Source organism: Harpegnathos saltator, unplaced genomic scaffold, assembly GCF_003227715.2.
Source record: "Harpegnathos saltator strain DR-91 unplaced genomic scaffold, Hsal_v8.6 scaffold195, whole genome shotgun sequence".
NCBI classification, from domain to species: domain Eukaryota; kingdom Metazoa; phylum Arthropoda; class Insecta; order Hymenoptera; family Formicidae; genus Harpegnathos; species Harpegnathos saltator.
The window spans coordinates 136,761-153,734 of NW_020229978.1; the positions used below are offsets into that span (position 1 = coordinate 136,761).

Below are 16,974 nucleotides of genomic sequence, written 5' to 3' on the forward strand. Positions count from 1 at the left end.
GCGTGCGTGCGTGCGCGTGCGTGCGTGCGTGCGTGCGTGCGTAAGTGGCGAGCGTGCGTGCGTGCTGTCGTGCGTCGTGCGTGCGTGCGTGCGTGCGTGCGTGCGTTGCGTGCGTGCGTGCGTGCGTGCGTGCGTGCGTGTCTGCGTGCGTCGGTGCGTGCGTGCGTGCGTGGTGCGTGCGTGCGTGCGTGCGTGCGTGCGTGCGCGTGCGTGCGTGCGTGCGTGCGGCGTGCGTGCGTGCGTGCGTGCGTGCGTGCGTGCGTGCGTGCGTGCGTGCGTGCGTGCGTGCGTGCGTGCGTGGGTGCGTGCGTGCGTGCGTGCGGCGCGTGCGTGCGTGGTGCGTGCGTGCGTGCGTCCGCGTGCGTGCGTGCGTGCGTGCGTGCGTGCGTGCGTGCGTGGTGCGTGCGTGCGTGCGTGCGTGCGTGCGTGCGTGGTGCGTGCGTGCGTGCGTGCGTGCGTGCGTGCGTGCGTGCGTGCGTGGCGTGCGTGCGTGCGTGCGTGCGTGCGTGCTGCGTGCGTGCGTGCGTGCGTGCGTCATGCGTGCGTGCGTGCGTGCGTGCGTGCGTGCGTGCGTGCGTGCGGTGCGTGCGTGCGTGCGTGCGTGCGTGCGTGCGTGCGTGCGTGCGTGCGTGCGTGCGTGCGTGCGTGCGTGCCGTGCGTCGCGTGCGTGCGTGGTGCGTGCGTGCGTGCGTGCGTGCGTGCGTGCGTGCGTGCGTGCGTGCGTGCGTGCGTGCGTGCGTGCGTGCGTGCGTGCGCCGTGCGTGCGTGCGTGCGTGCGTGCGTGCGTGCGTGCGTGCGTGCGTGCGTGCGTGCGTGCGTGCGTGCGTGCGTGCGTGCGTGCGTGCGTGCGTGCGTGCGTGCGTGCGTGCGTGCGTGCGTGCGTGCGTGCGTGTGCGTGCGTGCGTGCGTGCGTGCGTGCGTGGTGCGTGCGTGCGTGCGTGCGTGCGTGCGTGCGTGCGTGCGTGCGTGCGTGCGTGCGTGCGTGCGTGCGTGCGTGCGTGCGGTGCGTGCGTGCGTGCGTGCGTGCGTGCGTGCGTGCGTGCGTGCGTGCGTGCGTGCGTGCGTGCGTTGCGTGCGTGCGTGCGTGCGTGCGTGCGTGCGTGCGTGCGTGCGTGCGTGCGTGCGTGCGTGCGTGCGTGCGTGCGTGCGTGCGGCGTGCGTGCGTGGTGCGTGCGTGCGTGCGTGCGTGCGGTGCGTGCGTGCGTGGCGTGCGTGTGCCGTGCGTGCGTGCGTGCGTGCGTGCGTGCGTGCGTGCGTGCGTGCGTGCGTGCGTGCGTGCGTGCGTGCGTGCGTGCGTGCGTGCGTGCGTGCGTGCGTGCGTGCGTGCGTGCGTGCGTGCGGCGTGCGGTGCGTGCGTGCGTGCGTGCGTGCGTGCGTGCGTGCGTGCGTGCGTGCGTGCGTGCGTGCGTGCGTGCGTGCGTGCGTGCGTGCGTGCGTGCTGCGTGCGTGCGTGCGTGGCGTGCGTGCGTGCGTGCGTGCGTGCGTGCGTGCGTGCGTGCGTGCGTGCGTGCGTGCGTGCGTGCGTGCGTGCGTGCGTGCGTGCGTGCGTGCGTGCGTGCGTGCGTGCGTGCGTGCGTGCGTGCGTGCGTGCGTGCGTGGCGTGCGTGCGTGCGTGCGTGCGTGCGTGCGTGCGTGCGTGCGTGCGTGCGTGCGTGCGTGCGTGCGTGCGTGCGTGCGTGCGTGCGTGCGTGCGTGCGTGCGTGCGTGCGTGCGTGCGTGCGTGCGTGCGTGCGTGCGTGCGTGCGTGCGTGCGTGCGTGCGTGCGTGCGTGCGTGCGTGCGTGCGTGCGTGGCGTGCGTGCGTGCGTGCGTGCGTGCGTGCGTCGGCGTGCGTGCGTGCGTGCGTGCGTGCGTGCGTGCGTGCGTGCGTGCGTGCGTGCGTGCGTGCGTGCGTGCGTGCGTGCGTGCGTGCGTGCGTGCGTGCGTGCGTGCGTGCGTGCGTGCGTGCGTGCGTGCGTGCGTGCGTGCGTGCGTGCGTGCGTGCGTGCGTGCGTGCGTGCTGCGTGCGTGCGTGCGTGCGTGCGTGCGTGCGTGCGTGCGTGCGTGCGTGCGTGCGTGCGTGCGTGCGTGCGTGCGTGCGTGCGTGCGTGCGTGCGTGCGTGCGTGCGTGCGTGCGTGCGTGCGTGCGTGCGTGCGTGCGTGCGTGCGTGCGTGCGTGCGTGCGTGCGTGCGTGCGTGCGTGCGTGCGTGCGTGCGTGCGTGCGTGCGTGCGTGCGTGCGTGCGTGCGTGCGTGCGTGCGTGCGTGCGTGCGTGCGTGCGTGCGTGCGTGCGTGCGTGCGTGCGTGCGTGCGTGCGTGCGTGCGTGCGTGCGTGCGTGCGTGCGTGCGTGCGTGCGTGCGTGCGTGCGTGCGTGCGTGCGTGCGTGCGTGCGTGCGTGCGTGCGTGCGTGCGTGCGTGCGTGCGTGCGTGCGTGCGTGCGTGCGTGCGTGCGTGCGTGCGTGCGTGCGTGCGTGCGTGCGTGCGTGCGTGCGTGCGTGCGTGCGTGCGTGCGTGCGTGCGTGCGTGCGTGCGTGCGTGCGTGCGTGCGTGCGTGCGTGCGTGCGTGCGTGCGTGCGTGCGTGCGTGCGTGCGTGCGTGCGTGCGTGCGTGCGTGCGTGCGTGCGTGCGTGCGTGCGTGCGTGCGTGCGTGCGTGCGTGCGTGCGTGCGTGCGTGCGTGCGTGCGTGCGTGCGTGCGTGCGTGCGTGCGTGCGTGCGTGCGTGCGTGCGTGCGTGCGTGCGTGCGTGCGTGCGTGCGTGCGTGCGTGCGTGCGTGCGTGCGTGCGTGCGTGCGTGCGTGCGTGCGTGCGTGCGTGCGTGCGTGCGTGCGTGCGTGCGTGCGTGCGTGCGTGCGTGCGTGCGTGCGTGCGTGCGTGCGTGCGTGCGTGCGTGCGTGCGTGCGTGCGTGCGTGCGTGCGTGCGTGCGTGCGTGCGTGCGTGCGTGCGTGCGTGCGTGCGTGCGTGCGTGCGTGCGTGCGTGCGTGCGCGTGCGTGCGTGCGTGCGTGCGTGCGTGCGTGCGTGCGTGCGTGCGTGCGTGCGTGCGTGCGTGCGTGCGTGCGTGCGTGCGTGCGTGCGTGCGTGCGTGCGTGCGTGCGTGCGTGCGTGCGTGCGTGCGTGCGTGCGTGCGTGCGTGCGTGCGTGCGTGCGTGCGTGCGTGCGTGCGTGCGTGCGTGCGTGCGTGCGTGCGTGCGTGCGTGCGTGCGTGCGTGCGTGCGTGCGTGCGTGCGTGCGTGCGTGCGTGCGTGCGTGCGTGCGTGCGTGCGTGCGTGCGTGCGTGCGTGCGTGCGTGCGTGCGTGCGTGCGTGCGTGCGTGCGTGCGTGCGTGCGTGCGTGCGTGCGTGCGTGCGTGCGTGCGTGCGTGCGTGCGTGCGTGCGTGCGTGCGTGCGTGCGTGCGTGCGTGCGTGCGTGCGTGCGTGCGTGCGTGCGTGCGTGCGTGCGTGCGTGCGTGCGTGCGTGCGTGCGTGCGTGCGTGCGTGCGTGCGTGCGTGCGTGCGTGCGTGCGTGCGTGCGTGCGTGCGTGCGTGCGTGCGTGCGTGCGTGCGTGCGTGCGTGCGTGCGTGCGTGCGTGCGTGCGTGCGTGCGTGCGTGCGTGCGTGCGTGCGTGCGTGCGTGCGTGCGTGCGTGCGTGCGTGCGTGCGTGCGTGCGTGCGTGCGTGCGTGCGTGCGTGCGTGCGTGCGTGCGTGCGTGCGTGCGTGCGTGCGTGCGTGCGTGCGTGCGTGCGTGCGTGCGTGCGTGCGTGTGCGTGCGTGCGTGCGTGCGTGCGTGCGTGCGTGCGTGCGTGCGTGCGTGCGTGCGTGCGTGCGTGCGTGCGTGCGTGCGTGCGTGCGTGCGTGCGTGCGTGCGTGCGTGCGTGCGTGCGTGCGTGCGTGCGTGCGTGCGTGCGTGCGTGCGTGCGTGCGTGCGTGCGTGCGCGTGCGTGCGTGCGTGCGTGCGTGCGGCGTGCGTGCGTGCGTGCGTGCGTGCGTGCGTGCGTGCGTGCGTGCGTGCGTGCGTGCGTGCGTGCGTGCGTGCGTGCGTGCGTGCGTGCGTGCGTGCGTGCGTGCGTGCGTGCGTGCGTGCGTGCGTGCGTGCGTGCGTGCGTGCGTGCGTGCGTGCGTGCGTGCGTGCGTGCGTGCGTGCGTGCGTGCGTGCGTGCGTGCGTGCGTGCGTGCGTGCGTGCGTGCGTGCGTGCGTGCGTGCGTGCGTGCGTGCGTGCGTGCGTGCGTGCGTGCGTGCGTGCGTGCGTGCGTGCGTGCGTGCGTGCGTGCGTGCGTGCGTGCGTGCGTGCGTGCGTGCGTGCGTGCGTGCGTGCGTGCGTGCGTGCGTGCGTGCGTGCGTGCGTGCGTGCGTGCGTGCGTGCGTGCGTGCGTGCGTGCGTGCGTGCGTGCGTGCGTGCGTGCGTGCGTGCGTGCGTGCGTGCGTGCGTGCGTGCGTGCGTGCGTGCGTGCGTGCGTGCGTGCGTGCGTGCGTGCGTGCGTGCGTGCGTGCGTGCGTGCGTGCGTGCGTGCGTGCGTGCGTGCGTGCGTGCGTGCGTGCGTGCGTGCGTGCGTGCGTGCGTGCGTGCGTGCGTGCGTGCGTGCGTGCGTGCGTGCGTGCGTGCGTGCGTGCGTGCGTGCGTGCGTGCGTGCGTGCGTGCGTGCGTGCGTGCGTGCGTGCGTGCGTGCGTGCGTGGGTGGTGCGTGCGGCGTGGCGTGGGCGTGCGTGGGGTGCGTGCGTGGCGTGCGTGCGTGCGGTGGGCGGGCGTGGCGTGCGTGCGTGCGTGCGTGCGTGCGTGCGTGCGTGGCGTGCGTGCGTGCGTGCGTGCGTGCGTGCGTGCGTGCGTGCGTGCGTGGTGCGTGCGTGCGTGCGTGCGTGCGTGCGTGCGTGGCGTGCGTGGGCGTGCGTGCGTGCGTGCGTGCGTGCGTGCGTGCGTGCGTGCGTGCGGCGTGCGTGCGTGCCGTGCGTGCGTGCGTGCGGTGCGTGCGTGGCGTGCGTGCGTGCTGCGTGCGTGCGTGCGTGCGTGCGTGCGTGCGGTGCGTGCGGGGCGTGGCGTGGCGTGCGTGCGTGCGTGCGGTGCGTGCGTGCGTGCGTGCGTGCGTGCGTGCGTGCGTGCGTGCGTGCTGCGTGCGTGCGTGCGGGTGCGTGCGTGGCGGTGCGTGCGTGCGTGGCGTGCGTGCGTGCGTGCGTGCGGTGCGTGCGTGCGTGCGTGGCGTGCGTGGGGTGCGTGCGTGCGTGGGCGTGCGTGCGTGCGTGCGTGCGTGCGTGCGTGCGTGCGTGCGTGCGTGCGTGCGTGGCGTGCGTGCGTGCGTGCGTGCGTGCGGTGCGTGGCGTGCGTGCGTGCGTGCGTGCGTGCGTGCGTGCGTGCGTGCGTGAACATCATTATGTTGTTCCTGCAGATATCTGGCTCTAGGAGACACTATTTTAAATAAATATACTGAGTTTCGCATAGGGAGATCAACAGTGTACACGATAATCTTTGAAATCTGCCAAGCAATTTGAGAAGCATTACAACCAATTTTTTTTCCAACTATGGATAAAAATTCGTGGAATAGAGTGGCACAGGGATTCATGGATAAATGGCAGTTCCCTAATTGCGTCGGTGCCATTGATAGGAAACATACGTATTAAAGCCCCTCCTATGTCAGGATCCCAATTTTACAATTATAAAGGATTTTTTAGCATAGTACTTATGGCTGCTTGCGATGGAGAATATAAATTTATATGGGTGGATATTGGGCAGTACAGTAATCATAGCAGTATATCTCATAATCTAAATATATAGTTATATTGCATGTAGAAATGCATGTCATGTTTCTTTTTATAGGTTCATTGAGTGATGGTAAAAAATTCATTTAAACCATACATCCATGTAAAAATATGTTAAATATAGAATTGTATGTTTTATTTAAATGCTTTTATTTATTAAAATTGATATTTATAACATTTTTATGAAAAATTAAAATTTATAGCAGAGATATAAATGAGAAAAGAAAATAATTTGTTCATTATAATTTATTCATTATAATTTATTCATTATAATTTATTTTGTTTAACATTATATAATTCTTAATATTTCTATATTAATAACATTTTTTAATATTTCTAATAAAAATGTAATCTAAGAAAATTTTATTTGGTCAAAATATGTTCTGAAAGTAAAATAATAACATTTTATAGTAAATAAATTTAAATAAATTCGAAAACAAACAAGAAGTTAACATATTTTTTTATAAATCTTTTGAAACAAAAGCAATTAAGTCATTTATGGAAAGAAAAATAGTCAAGACATCTTATGCATATTAAAAAATTCATAAAAGTTTCATCTCTTTATAAAGTCATTAATGCAAACAAGGATCGATATAAAACAATCCATTTGATGTTCTTCATGAACTTTGTTCAATCCTAAGTTATACCACTCGTCATGTTTTCCACTGCAGTAGATAATTCTGATTTTGCCGATTGTAATGCTGTTGACGTTATATTTTTTTCAGTGCAATTGCTAGTGAGTTGACCAAGGAGGAGATGCTTTTGGATAATTCTAGCATTGCTGCATCCACTTCATCACTTGTCTGTCGCTTTCTCTTTTTAGTACTATCTGCTGGTGGTGTCAGTCTTTGAGGTGTGATAGCAGAAACTACGGCTTTTTGCATGCTTGTGGATGCAATGCCTTGTGAAATTGATGAGTTAGAAAGTGACACTGAAGAAGACGACTCCATGAAATCCGCGACAGATGCTTTCTCATTTTCAGCAAGATTCTGAATCTGCAACAATTAAAATTATTAGTATAATGATCGATATTCTATAATAACGAAATATCAAAGGCTCATTATAATTAATAAAAGTCATTATAATTAATAAAAAAGTTAATTATGTGCAATGTTTTACAATTATTTAATTATTTTTATACCTAAAGATTTGCACAAGTCAGTATTCCATATTACATCTGTGTTTTCTTCAGAATTATTGGCGGTGTACATATAGATGGATATGTTGCAGATGTTAGTGTGGCACATTGTAAACTGGAATGCTGTGAGCTGCTAAAATGCGACAGTTGCGAAGCCATAGCTTTCTTGCGCTTTAGAATAGGTTGGAAATTTGATGATGTTCTGCAGAAATATAATTCATCTTAAACATAAAATTTATGTAAAATAGATCTTTCAAATTTATTGTAAAACCAATGCAAAATGCAAGAATAAATGTTATAGTTATCATTTATATAATGATTTAATTACTGTCTAGGTTGAATATGATCAGTCAGAAACATTAGATCTTTGTATAATGTCCAATTAGTCCAATTAGATGTATATGGCACATGATCTGCACCTGCGCCAGATCTTGCCTGCGACTGTATTGACTTTCCTGCACTCTTTTTCGAATTTTTGACGTAAACGATAAAATGTTTTTTCTGCATCAATTCCTGCAAATACACAGTACATAGTATTGAAAATGAAACCTTATCCAAAATATCTAACCTCACTTTTTCACGTTATTCACTTACCAGTCATTGGCGGTGTCAAGGATGCACCAATATTGTTCCATATTTGCATCTTCATGCTTTTGTTATTGTATCCTTTGTGTTTCTTCTGGTACAAAATTAAATTTAGTTGCACTAAATTAATTAACGTCTTCCATACTAGGATTTGAGCTTCTGATGCATTACCATAATTATCATCGTCAAAAGCACTATCCAACATCTCGTTTTCATAATTCATCATTATACTAAATTCTTTATTTTATTAATACTAAAAATATTTTATTAATGTAATCTATATTTTCATATTGCATCAGTGTAGTTCACGTTCCCGCAAACTCAAATCTCGCACACAATTTCCCTCTTGTGCTCTAATTGGAGCCTTACGCCGAGCGTAAGAAAATAAGGAATAAGGAAAGAATAAGGAATAAAGGTTCGTCTACATTAGCTGTAAAGGCTCGTCTACATTAGCTGTAAGAGTAAGGCTGTAAGGTTGCAAGACACGAAATGAAATATTTTCATTCGCTGACAGCTTACGTTACAGCCTTACAGACTTACTCTTACAGCTATTGTAGACGAGCCTTAAGAGTAAGGCTGTAAAGTTGTAAAACACGAAATGAAATATTTTCATTCGCTGACAGCTTACGTTACAGCCTTACAGCCTTACTCTTACAACTAATGTAGACGAGCCTTAAGAAGTAAAGGTCATTCTACAATACGTGTCGTAAGTTGTAAGCCGTAAGAATTGACGAATCACAGTCGATTATTACAAGAAAAATCGGCTATAATTGGTCAGTTCTTACGGCTTACAACTTACGACACGTATTGTAGAATGACCTTTAGACGAAATGGAAATAATTTATTTCACTTACTCCTTTAGGCTAATATTACATTTGTCGTACGACAATCTTTTCGAATACGTTGATTGGTTAACAAATAGAATATTTCTAGGATTGCTTCGCGTACGCCAATCAATGTATCCGAAAAGCTTGTCGTACGACACATGTAATATTAGGTTTAGGCCTGATCTACAATACGTGTCGTAAGTTGTAAGCCGTAAGAATTGGCGAATCACAGTCAATTATTACAAAAATAATCAGCTATAATTGGTCAGTTCTTACGGCTTACAGCTTACAACATCTATTGTAGACCAGGCCTTACTCTAGTTTCTTACGTTGCTCTTACTTCTTAATTTAGGCTTACTCCATGTAATGTAGACGGGCTAACTTCTTATTGTAGATCTTATACTCTAGTTCCTACGTCAGTCAACGATTACAAAAAGTAAAAAGAAAAACAGGGACAACGTGTATACAGTTCCACGATCAAAAATATATGTAGTTACGAGAATCACATCCAAGCTTGATGTGGTTCTCTTTTTCTTCTTCTAAATTATGACCTAGAGAATTAACTCTTTTGGCCAGTCATAAGGCGATGTCTTCTTCTTCTTCTTCACAATTGTCCCAGAACTGGATATTCCATTAGCCAGTTTTGTTGGAGAGATTTCTTATTTTAAGGTCTGCATAACGCATAATACACAACGCATAAGAGAATCAACCAATCAGAGTTCTTCATTTCTATCCTGAGGAGGGAATTGAAGAAAACTAATTGGTTTATTCTCTTATGCGTTATGTATTATGCGTTATGCAAAAGCCTGTGCTCTTGCCTTATATCTTTTTTTGCTGTTAAGAAATTTTTCCAAAATAAAAAATGCTCTGGTGTTAATTGAGAAGACAATGTTTGTGATGTTATTAGAAGAGTGGATGCCAACTATGAAAAGTTCAAGCCGCAACTTATCACTGGCGGCATTGGCTGCGTTCAGAAGAACAAAATGATCTGTGAGCGCTTAGTAATTCTCGCTCCTGATTGGTAAATACTTCTGGGTCTATAAAGAATCTAAAAGAATGCTCCAGTCACAGACAATAATCACTAAGCGCTCACTGATCACTTTGTCTAGAGCAGAGCTCGGCAAAATATGCACGCGACGGCCGATTTTCGACTATCTCCGCCCACCGCTATTCCCTTTACCTCGCCGCTCCGCGCGCTGCTTACAAGCCGCTCGAACCTCAGGAGCGTGTTTCCAATAGTTTTCCACGTCACCCATGAGGTACTATTGTTGACGCGTTTTTTTTTAAGTGATATCCCCAGTAGGCTTCTTCATTTTTCAAAAATGAAGTTTATAAAAAATGAGAAGTGTTCTTCTTTAAGCGACGATTCCTTACCACGTCTTATGCGGCTCGCTACATGCAATATCCAAATTGACGTTTCCACTCTTACCAATGAAAGATGCCGAAAATCGAATTGAATATTCTTCATTTAACATATTTTATTTAGCTTCTGTTCAATTAGTTACGGGTTGTTACAGTCATCAGTGGATTACTGGGCTTACTGGGCTTACTGGGGATACCACTTAAAAAAAAAACGCGTTAACAATAGTACTTCATGGGTGACGTGGAAAACTGTTAGAAACACGCTCCTGAGGCTCGAACGGCTTGTTGGCAGCGCGCGGAACGGCGAGGTAAAGGGAATAGCGGTGGGCGGAGATAGTCGAAAATCGGCCGTCGCGTGCACATTTTGCCGAGCTCTGGTCTAGAGACTCTTCAATCAGAGACTAGGCCTGTTCGTTTTGTCTGCATTGCTGAACTGATGCATTAAGTTAAAGTGAAACAAAAGTAGGTTTTCTCACTTCCACTTGTTGCACCAGTTCAGCAGTGCAGACAAAACAGGCCTACTGGCCATCAGAAAATTTCATCAAAATCCTGCGAGTGAGAGAGAAATATAGACTATCTCTCTCTTCCGCGAATGTCTATACCATAGACGTATAATAAATAGACCGCGCGTTTAGCGGAGGGGGCGTTCTATATTCGAAAGAGACAACATGCTTTCGTTGAGCAATCTATCGCTTTCTAACGATGCGTGGTGGAGGTAAAGCAATCTTCTGTGACATTGGAAACAGAAGTAGGAGAATATAGAGAAAGGGGAATTGTGAAAGGCAAAGAGAAGAAAATACGTCTGATATAAATACACGAATATGGAAAAATGACGATTTTGTATGGAAAAATGATGAATATGGACATATGATGATGGGTATTACATAGCGGTGGAAAATAATCTGTCACTTTTATATGCATTACTGCGGCATATACAACAATATAGACTCATTGTGTTACGATTATACTTCTTGTGTTATGATTATACTATTATGAATAAATATGTTTTATAATCTTTAATGTCAATCGTCTTATTTACATACGCTTTGTTTCACGAAAAGAAGGAGAACTGGAGACATAACACTCCACTCTAAACAAGCGGAGGGGCCAAATACCCCACCACGCATCGTTAGAAAGAGACAGACTGCTCTACGAAAGCATGCTACCTCTTTCTAATAATGAACATGTGCAGACAATGGAAACGTTGCGAATGCGCGGTCTATATATTATATGTCTATGGTCTATACATATATGTATCTTAACCTCAGTAGGTTATGGATCAGTGTAATAAATTGTTAAATACATATTAAATAAATATTGAAAATGGGTGGATGTTCCGCCGAATTTTGTAATAATTCTTCGTTCAAAGGATGTATAATGAAAGTGTTCCCGAGAAATACCGAACGTCGGACGATATGGACGAAGAATATTCAGCGTAAAAATTGGATGCCTACAAATAACTCATATCTTTGTGAGGTGAGATTAAGTTTCATATTCTAAATCAATAATGTATGGTGTTCTTTTTAGCTGTACTATTGAACTGGTTCAATAAGTGAGACAAATATATAATTGAAGTAAGACAAATATGTTTTCTTGCTTCAACTTACTGCATCAGTTCAATGATGCAGCTGACAAGAATAGGTCATTAGATTTTGAATCTTATATATTTATAATAAAACTATTTATACACCAATTATGTGGTTTAATAAAATTTTTTTTTATTTTTTATGCAGGTACATTTCGCTCCTGACATGTGGCAACAAAGATCAGACGGAAAAAAAATTAAAGAAAGATGCAGTTCCTACCATACTCGGTTTCTTTCTTAAAAAGAAAAATGTAGTGAATAATAACGTTTCTAATAATCTGTCAATGAAGGACAATAGAAATCAAAATGTGGAATATAAAGCAAGTCAACAATGTAGTGCTACATTGGAAAATTCTTTTATGTAAAATGTTTTTCAGATAATGAATTCTGTGGAATTTTCATTATTGACAGAAAAGAATGACGCTATGGATTGTAATAGTCTAGATGTAGGATGTGAGGACGAGGCGGGTAAGATGCTCGAACGCATCATTGCCGATCGCCTCGTCCAACACCTGTCCTCGGAGGGGCCGGATCTCCGCGACCGTCAATACGGCTTCAGGCCCGGAAGGTCCACACTGGACGCCGTCCAGTACCTCCGGGACCTTTCAACTAGCAATAATCGCACCTCGGTAGAACCTCATTGGTTACGATATCGCCACTGCGCAAAGCTAGTACCTCCGGGACCTGACCGGGAGTGTGGAGAGAGGGGGCAGGGTGTTGTTGGCGGTGTCGCTAGACATCAAGAACGCCTTTAACACCCTGCCCTGGCGGAAATCGGACGGGCCCTCGAACACCACGGGGTGCCCGTCTATCTCCGGCGCATATTAGCGGCGTACTTCGAGGACAGGGACCTCGCCTTCCCGAAGGAGGGCGGGATCGAAGGCCGACGCGCGATGGAGTGCGGTGTTCCGCAGGGATCGGTTCTCGGTCCCCTGCTGTGGAACATCGCGTTCGACCGGATGCTACGAACTCCACTCCCCCCGGGCTGCCACGTCGTTTGCTAGGCGGACGACACTTTAGTGGTGGCCGGGAGGAGAAGCTGGGGGGAAGCCCGCCTCCGTGCGGAAACGGTGGTGGCATCGGTGGTGAGAACCATCGCGGACCTGGGCCTCAGGGTGGCGTCCCAGAAGACTAAAGCCGTGTTTTTTCACGACGGCAGTCAAGGGGCGCCTCCCGAGACACAGGTCCTGGTCGATGGCGTCCGCATCCGCGTCGGGCCGACGATCAAGTATCTCGGCTTGACGTTGGACAGCCGTTGGAGTTTTGGCCCGCACTTTAGGGAACTGGCCCCCAGGATGTGCGGAGCCGGTCTGATAGTGGCCAGTCTTCTGCGCAACCTTGGGGGTCCAGGATGGAGGGCTCGCCGCCTGTACGTGAGTGCGGTGCTCTCGATTGCTCTGTACGGGGCGCCCATATGGACGCCCCAGCTCGGCGCCTGCCGCGAAGGCATACGCCGAATGCGGAGGGCGCTGAGGCCCATGTACATTAAGGCGATCAGGGGGTACCGCACAATATCGTACATAGCGGCGACCACCTTGGCCGGTTTCCCTCCCATGGAGCTCATCGCCGAGGAGGGGCGGATCCTATATTGGAGGGTCAAGGAGCTCCGCGAGGAGGGGGAACTAACAGCCGGGGAATTGCGGGCCTTGAAAATTCAAGCCGTGGCCCGTACCCTGGAAATGTGGGGGAACAAATTGTCCGACCCACGGAGGTACGGGCGCGAGACGGCGGAGGCTGTCCGCCCCTGCCTGCCAGAGTTAGCGGGCAGGAGGGGATGCGGACTGTCCTACCATCTGGTGCAGGTACTGACGGGCCATGGTTGCTTCGGCAAGTACCTGCACCGGATTGGGAAGGAGCTCACCACCAGATGCCACCACTGCCCCGTGTTAATGGACACGGCGCTCCACACGTTGGCCGCTTAACTGGCCTGGAGTGAGGAGCGCCGTGGCCTGGCCGGGGCCATGGGATGTCAGGGTGAGGACATCTCGCTCCCACGCTTGGTTCAATCCATGTGCGAGAGCGAGGAAGGTTGGGAAGCGGCGGCCTTCTTCTGTAAAGACGTTATGTCCAAGAAGGAGGTCGCCGAGAGGGAATGCCGACCACATTCCCCCGTGGCAGAAGGCGACGGAGTGGTCGGCGTCCTAGGGGGGGGAGGCTTAGGCAGCGGGCCCGAAGTGACATCGGCCGAGGAAGAGGAAGGACCCCTGAGTAGCAGGGGTCCAAGCCCTCCTCGGCCGCCTCGGGCCCGCCTCCGTCGGCAGGGGGGATCCGGCTCTTCATAGAAGATGGATCCCCCACTGCCGCGGACATGCAGGGACAGGGGGGAATGGTGTCCCGTTTGGGGACGGGCCCACTCCCCCAGAAATCCTCCCTGCCTAATGGGGTGGGGGTAAGGGGTGAGGGCGGATGCCCCCTCCCCCTATAGGTGAGAAGGCCAACCGGTCGGTCTTAGACCGATCGGGACCGCGCCCTGGATTCCCTTTGCGGAACAGGGCGCGGTATCAAGTGGCGTGGGGCTTCTGAGAGGGAGCCCTGGAGCCGGGGTGTCGGAGAGGGAATGCGGGAGCAGTTCCCCTGACTCCCCACATTACCGGTCCGACAGGTAGGCATCCCGCAGGGGTTTTAGTCGGTAAGAGTCCGACATAACCCCCGGCCTCCCCAAGGGCCGGGGGTATCCATGACGGATTTCCCCTGCGTTACCAAAAAAAAAAAGATGTAGGATGTGAGGTAAATCTTCAACTGGCCTCGGCGAACTCGCCCCGATTATGAGGGTCCTCGATCGGGTCGGGGAGGTGGTGCGACGGTGCCGATCTGTCGTGGTTGCCGGGGACTTTAACGCCCACTCCACAGGGTGGGGGTATAGTCTCTGGCAGGAGGACCCTCGGGGCGGAGCCGTGGCCGACTGGGCGGTGGAACTCGACCTCCTATTAATGAATAGGGGATCGACCAGCACCTGCGTGCGCCTGAGGGCGAGTCAGTCATTGACTGGACGTAGGCTTCTCTCTCGGCCGCCCGGATGTTCCGGGAGTAGGATGTGGAGGTGGAGGGAGAGACGCTTTCAGACCATCGTTATATAATGTGGTCCTTCCGCCTCTCCACCCCCCAGCAGATGCTGGACCGCTGCCAAGGGGAGGGAAATCTTCCCCTCCCCAGAAGAAGGGTCCTTAATCAACTAGATGCGGACAAGTTCCAGGCGGCCACCCTCGTGGCCACCTGGCATCTAGATAAAGGGCCAGGTGCGTGGGACCCCAGCCCCCAGAAGAGGGCGAGGGAGCTGGTGCGCATCGTGGTGTCGGTTTGCGACGCCGCGATGCCCCGGTCCCACCTCCGCCGGCACCGGATCACTTACTGGTGGACGGAGGCCATTGCTGATCTTCGCGAAGCCAGAAAGGCATATACCTGGGCCCGGAGACGGTGGAGAAACCGCGAGGGAGAAATAAAGCTACCTCCAGGCGAGGGCAGCCCTCAAGGCTATCATAGGTGAGGCTAAGAAGAGAACCTGGGAGCAACTGGTAAGCTCACTGGATGAGGATCGTAGGGGCGCCCGTATAAACGGACGGTTGGTAAAATCCATCCGTGAGCGCCCCCGCTTACGGAATCCTTAGAGCCCCAGGTCCTCGATGGGCTCCTCGACATCCTCTTCCCGAGGGTGGAGGAGGGGCCCTCACAGATCCCCGTCACTGAGTTAGGGGACGGGGACGAACGAGAACCTGGAGGTCACTCCGGAGGACCTCACCGAGGCCAGGAGACGGCTCGGGGCCAAGGGCGAAGACCCTGGCCCCGACGAAATTCCTGGTCGCGCCTGAGCTCTCGCCCTCGGCGAAGGGAGCTTGTCCCACGCGGGAAGTCATGAACGGGTGCCTCAGGGAAGGGGTCTTCCCCCCAGAGTAGAGGAAGGCCAAGTTGGCTCTCCTCCCGAAGGAGGGCAAAGCACCGAGTAGTGCGTCGGCCTATAGGCCTGCTGGACGAGGCGGGCAAGATGCTAGAGCGCATCATCGTCCAGCATCTGTTCCTGAAGGGGCCAAACCTTCACGACAATCGGTACGGATTCAGGCCCGGACGATCCACGTTGGATGCAATCCAACACGTCCGGGGCCTGGTCCGTGGAGGAGGAGGGTGGGGTGTTGTTCGCGGTATCCTTGAATATCACAAATGTGTTCAACACCCAGCCCTGGCCGGAGATTGGACGGGCCCTCGGACACCACGAGGTGCCCGTCCACCTCCGGCGAATCCTATCGGCCTACTTCGGGGGCAGGGACCTTGCCTACTCGGGGAGAGGCGGGGTACAGGGCCGGCGCACTATGGAGCGCAGTGTCCCGCAGGAGTCGGTTCTCGGCCCCTTGCTATGGGACATCGCGTTCGATAAGGTGTTTCGCTCTCCCCTTCCTTCTGGCTGCCATGTCATTTGCTACGCGGATGACACTTTAGTGATGGAGGGGATGGCTGGGGGGAGGCCCGCCTCCGAGCGGAGGCGGCACTGGCGTCCGTGGTGGGGTCCATCAAGGACCTGAGTCTGAGGATGGCGCCCAGCAAGACAGAAGCCACGTTCTTTCATGATTGCAGTCGGGGGGCATCGCCGGAAACTCGGGTCCTGGTGGACGGTGTCCACGTCCGGGTCGGGCACATGATCAAGTATCTGGGCCTGACCTTGGACAGCCGATAGAATTTCAAGGCGCATTTCAGGCACCTATTCCTCCGGTTCCGTGGTGCAGGTCTGGCTTTAGCCAGAATCATGCAGACCCAAGGGAGACCTGGATGGCGGGCTCGCCGTATGTTGATGTGGTCCTCCCGATCGCCCTTTATGGGGCGCCCATATGAGCACCCCAGCTCATGGCTTCCGGCCACAGCATCCTCCTAATGCGCCAGGCGATGCGGCCGGTGGTACTGAGGGCTATTCGTGGGTGCCGCACCTTTTCATACATGACGGCGACTACCCTGGCCGACTCCCCCTCCCCGTGAAGCTCCTCGCATCAGAGTGGTGCTCGATTGGAGGATGCGCGAGCTCCGCGAGGAGGGAGAGGGATTATCGGCCAGGGGCCTGGCGGTCTTGAGATTCCAGGCCAGAGCCCGGGTCATGGAGCAATGGTCGGCCATTCTAGCCGATCCCTCCGGGTTCGGGCTCCGAACGGCCGAGGCTGTCCGCCCCTATCTGCCCGAGGTGGCGGACAGGAAGGGATGTGGACTCTCCTTTCAGCTGGTGCAAGTGCTGACAGAGCACGGGTGCTTCGATCGGTACCTGCACCGGATAGGAAAGGAACCCACCGCGAGATGCCACCACTGCCCGGAGGGCGAGGACATGGTGCAGCATACGTTAGGAACATGCCGAGCATGGGCCTAGCAGCGCCGTGTCCTCGCCCGGGCGGTGGGATGCCGAACGGGGGACCTCTCACTCCTGCGCATGGTGAAAGCGATATGCGGGAGTGAGAAGGTGTGGGAGGCGGCGACCTCCTTCTGTGAGGATGTTATGTCCCGGAAGGAAGCCGCCGAGTGGGAGCGACCTGGCAACCGCCGCAGGGAGCGGCGGGGCCGGAGGCGCTCCCCGAGGATGGGTAGCGGGCCCGAGGTGGCCCTTGACTCGTCGGGGACCTCCTCGGCTGCCTCGGGCCCGCCTCCGTACGCGCGGGGGAGGGCGACGGGTGTAAACCTGCCTTCCCCGCGCGTCAGAAAGGGTTGATAAAGGGGAAGTGGAGGTCTGTTTTGGGACGGGCCCCACTCCTCCATCCCCCCTCAGGTAAGGAGGGGGGCAGGAGAGAGGATGGGTATCCTCCCTCTC

General features: G+C 56.1%; 1 protein-coding gene and 1 non-coding gene across 5 annotated transcripts; both read right to left on the reverse strand.

Moving 5' to 3' along the window:
- Positions 1–6,166: 6,166 nt before the first annotated feature.
- Positions 6,167–7,826, reverse strand: LOC112588351 (uncharacterized). Of its 4 annotated transcripts, XM_025297924.1 has the most exons (5): positions 7,599–7,823; positions 7,437–7,521; positions 7,262–7,355; positions 6,846–7,044; positions 6,170–6,699 (listed from the first exon to the last, which is right to left on the reverse strand). In XM_025297924.1, exons 1-4 carry the CDS (start codon positions 7,641–7,643, stop codon positions 6,876–6,878), a joined length of 393 nt encoding a protein of 130 aa, XP_025153709.1. In that variant the 5' UTR covers positions 7,644–7,823; the 3' UTR covers positions 6,170–6,699; positions 6,846–6,875. The 4 variants fall into 4 exon arrangements, 3 of the variants coding, with proteins under 3 accessions (XP_025153708.1, XP_025153709.1, XP_025153710.1); XM_025297923.1 differs by having other exon boundaries at positions 6,167–6,699; positions 7,437–7,825; XM_025297925.1 differs by lacking the exons at positions 7,437–7,521; positions 7,599–7,823 and having other exon boundaries at positions 6,174–6,699; positions 7,171–7,355.
- A 3,916-nt stretch (positions 7,827–11,742) lies between these two features.
- Positions 11,743–11,871, reverse strand: LOC112588353 (U4 spliceosomal RNA). Its single transcript, XR_003112783.1, has one exon. It is a non-coding gene; the product is annotated as a U4 spliceosomal RNA (small nuclear RNA).
- Positions 11,872–16,974: the final 5,103 nt, after the last annotated feature.

Bases quoted from the DNA above. Each gene is read 5' to 3' on its own strand.
- LOC112588351 (XM_025297923.1), bottom strand. From the start codon at position 7,653: ATGATGAATTATGAAAACGAGATGTTGGATAGTGCTTTTGACGATGAT. The intron at 7,356-7,436 runs GTAAGTGAATAA...GTGTATTTGCAG, and splicing joins CTTGACACCGCCAATGACTG to GAATTGATGCAGAAAAAACA. The intron at 7,045-7,261 runs GTGCAGATCATG...ATATTTCTGCAG, and splicing joins GCAGGCAAGATCTGGCGCAG to AACATCATCAAATTTCCAAC.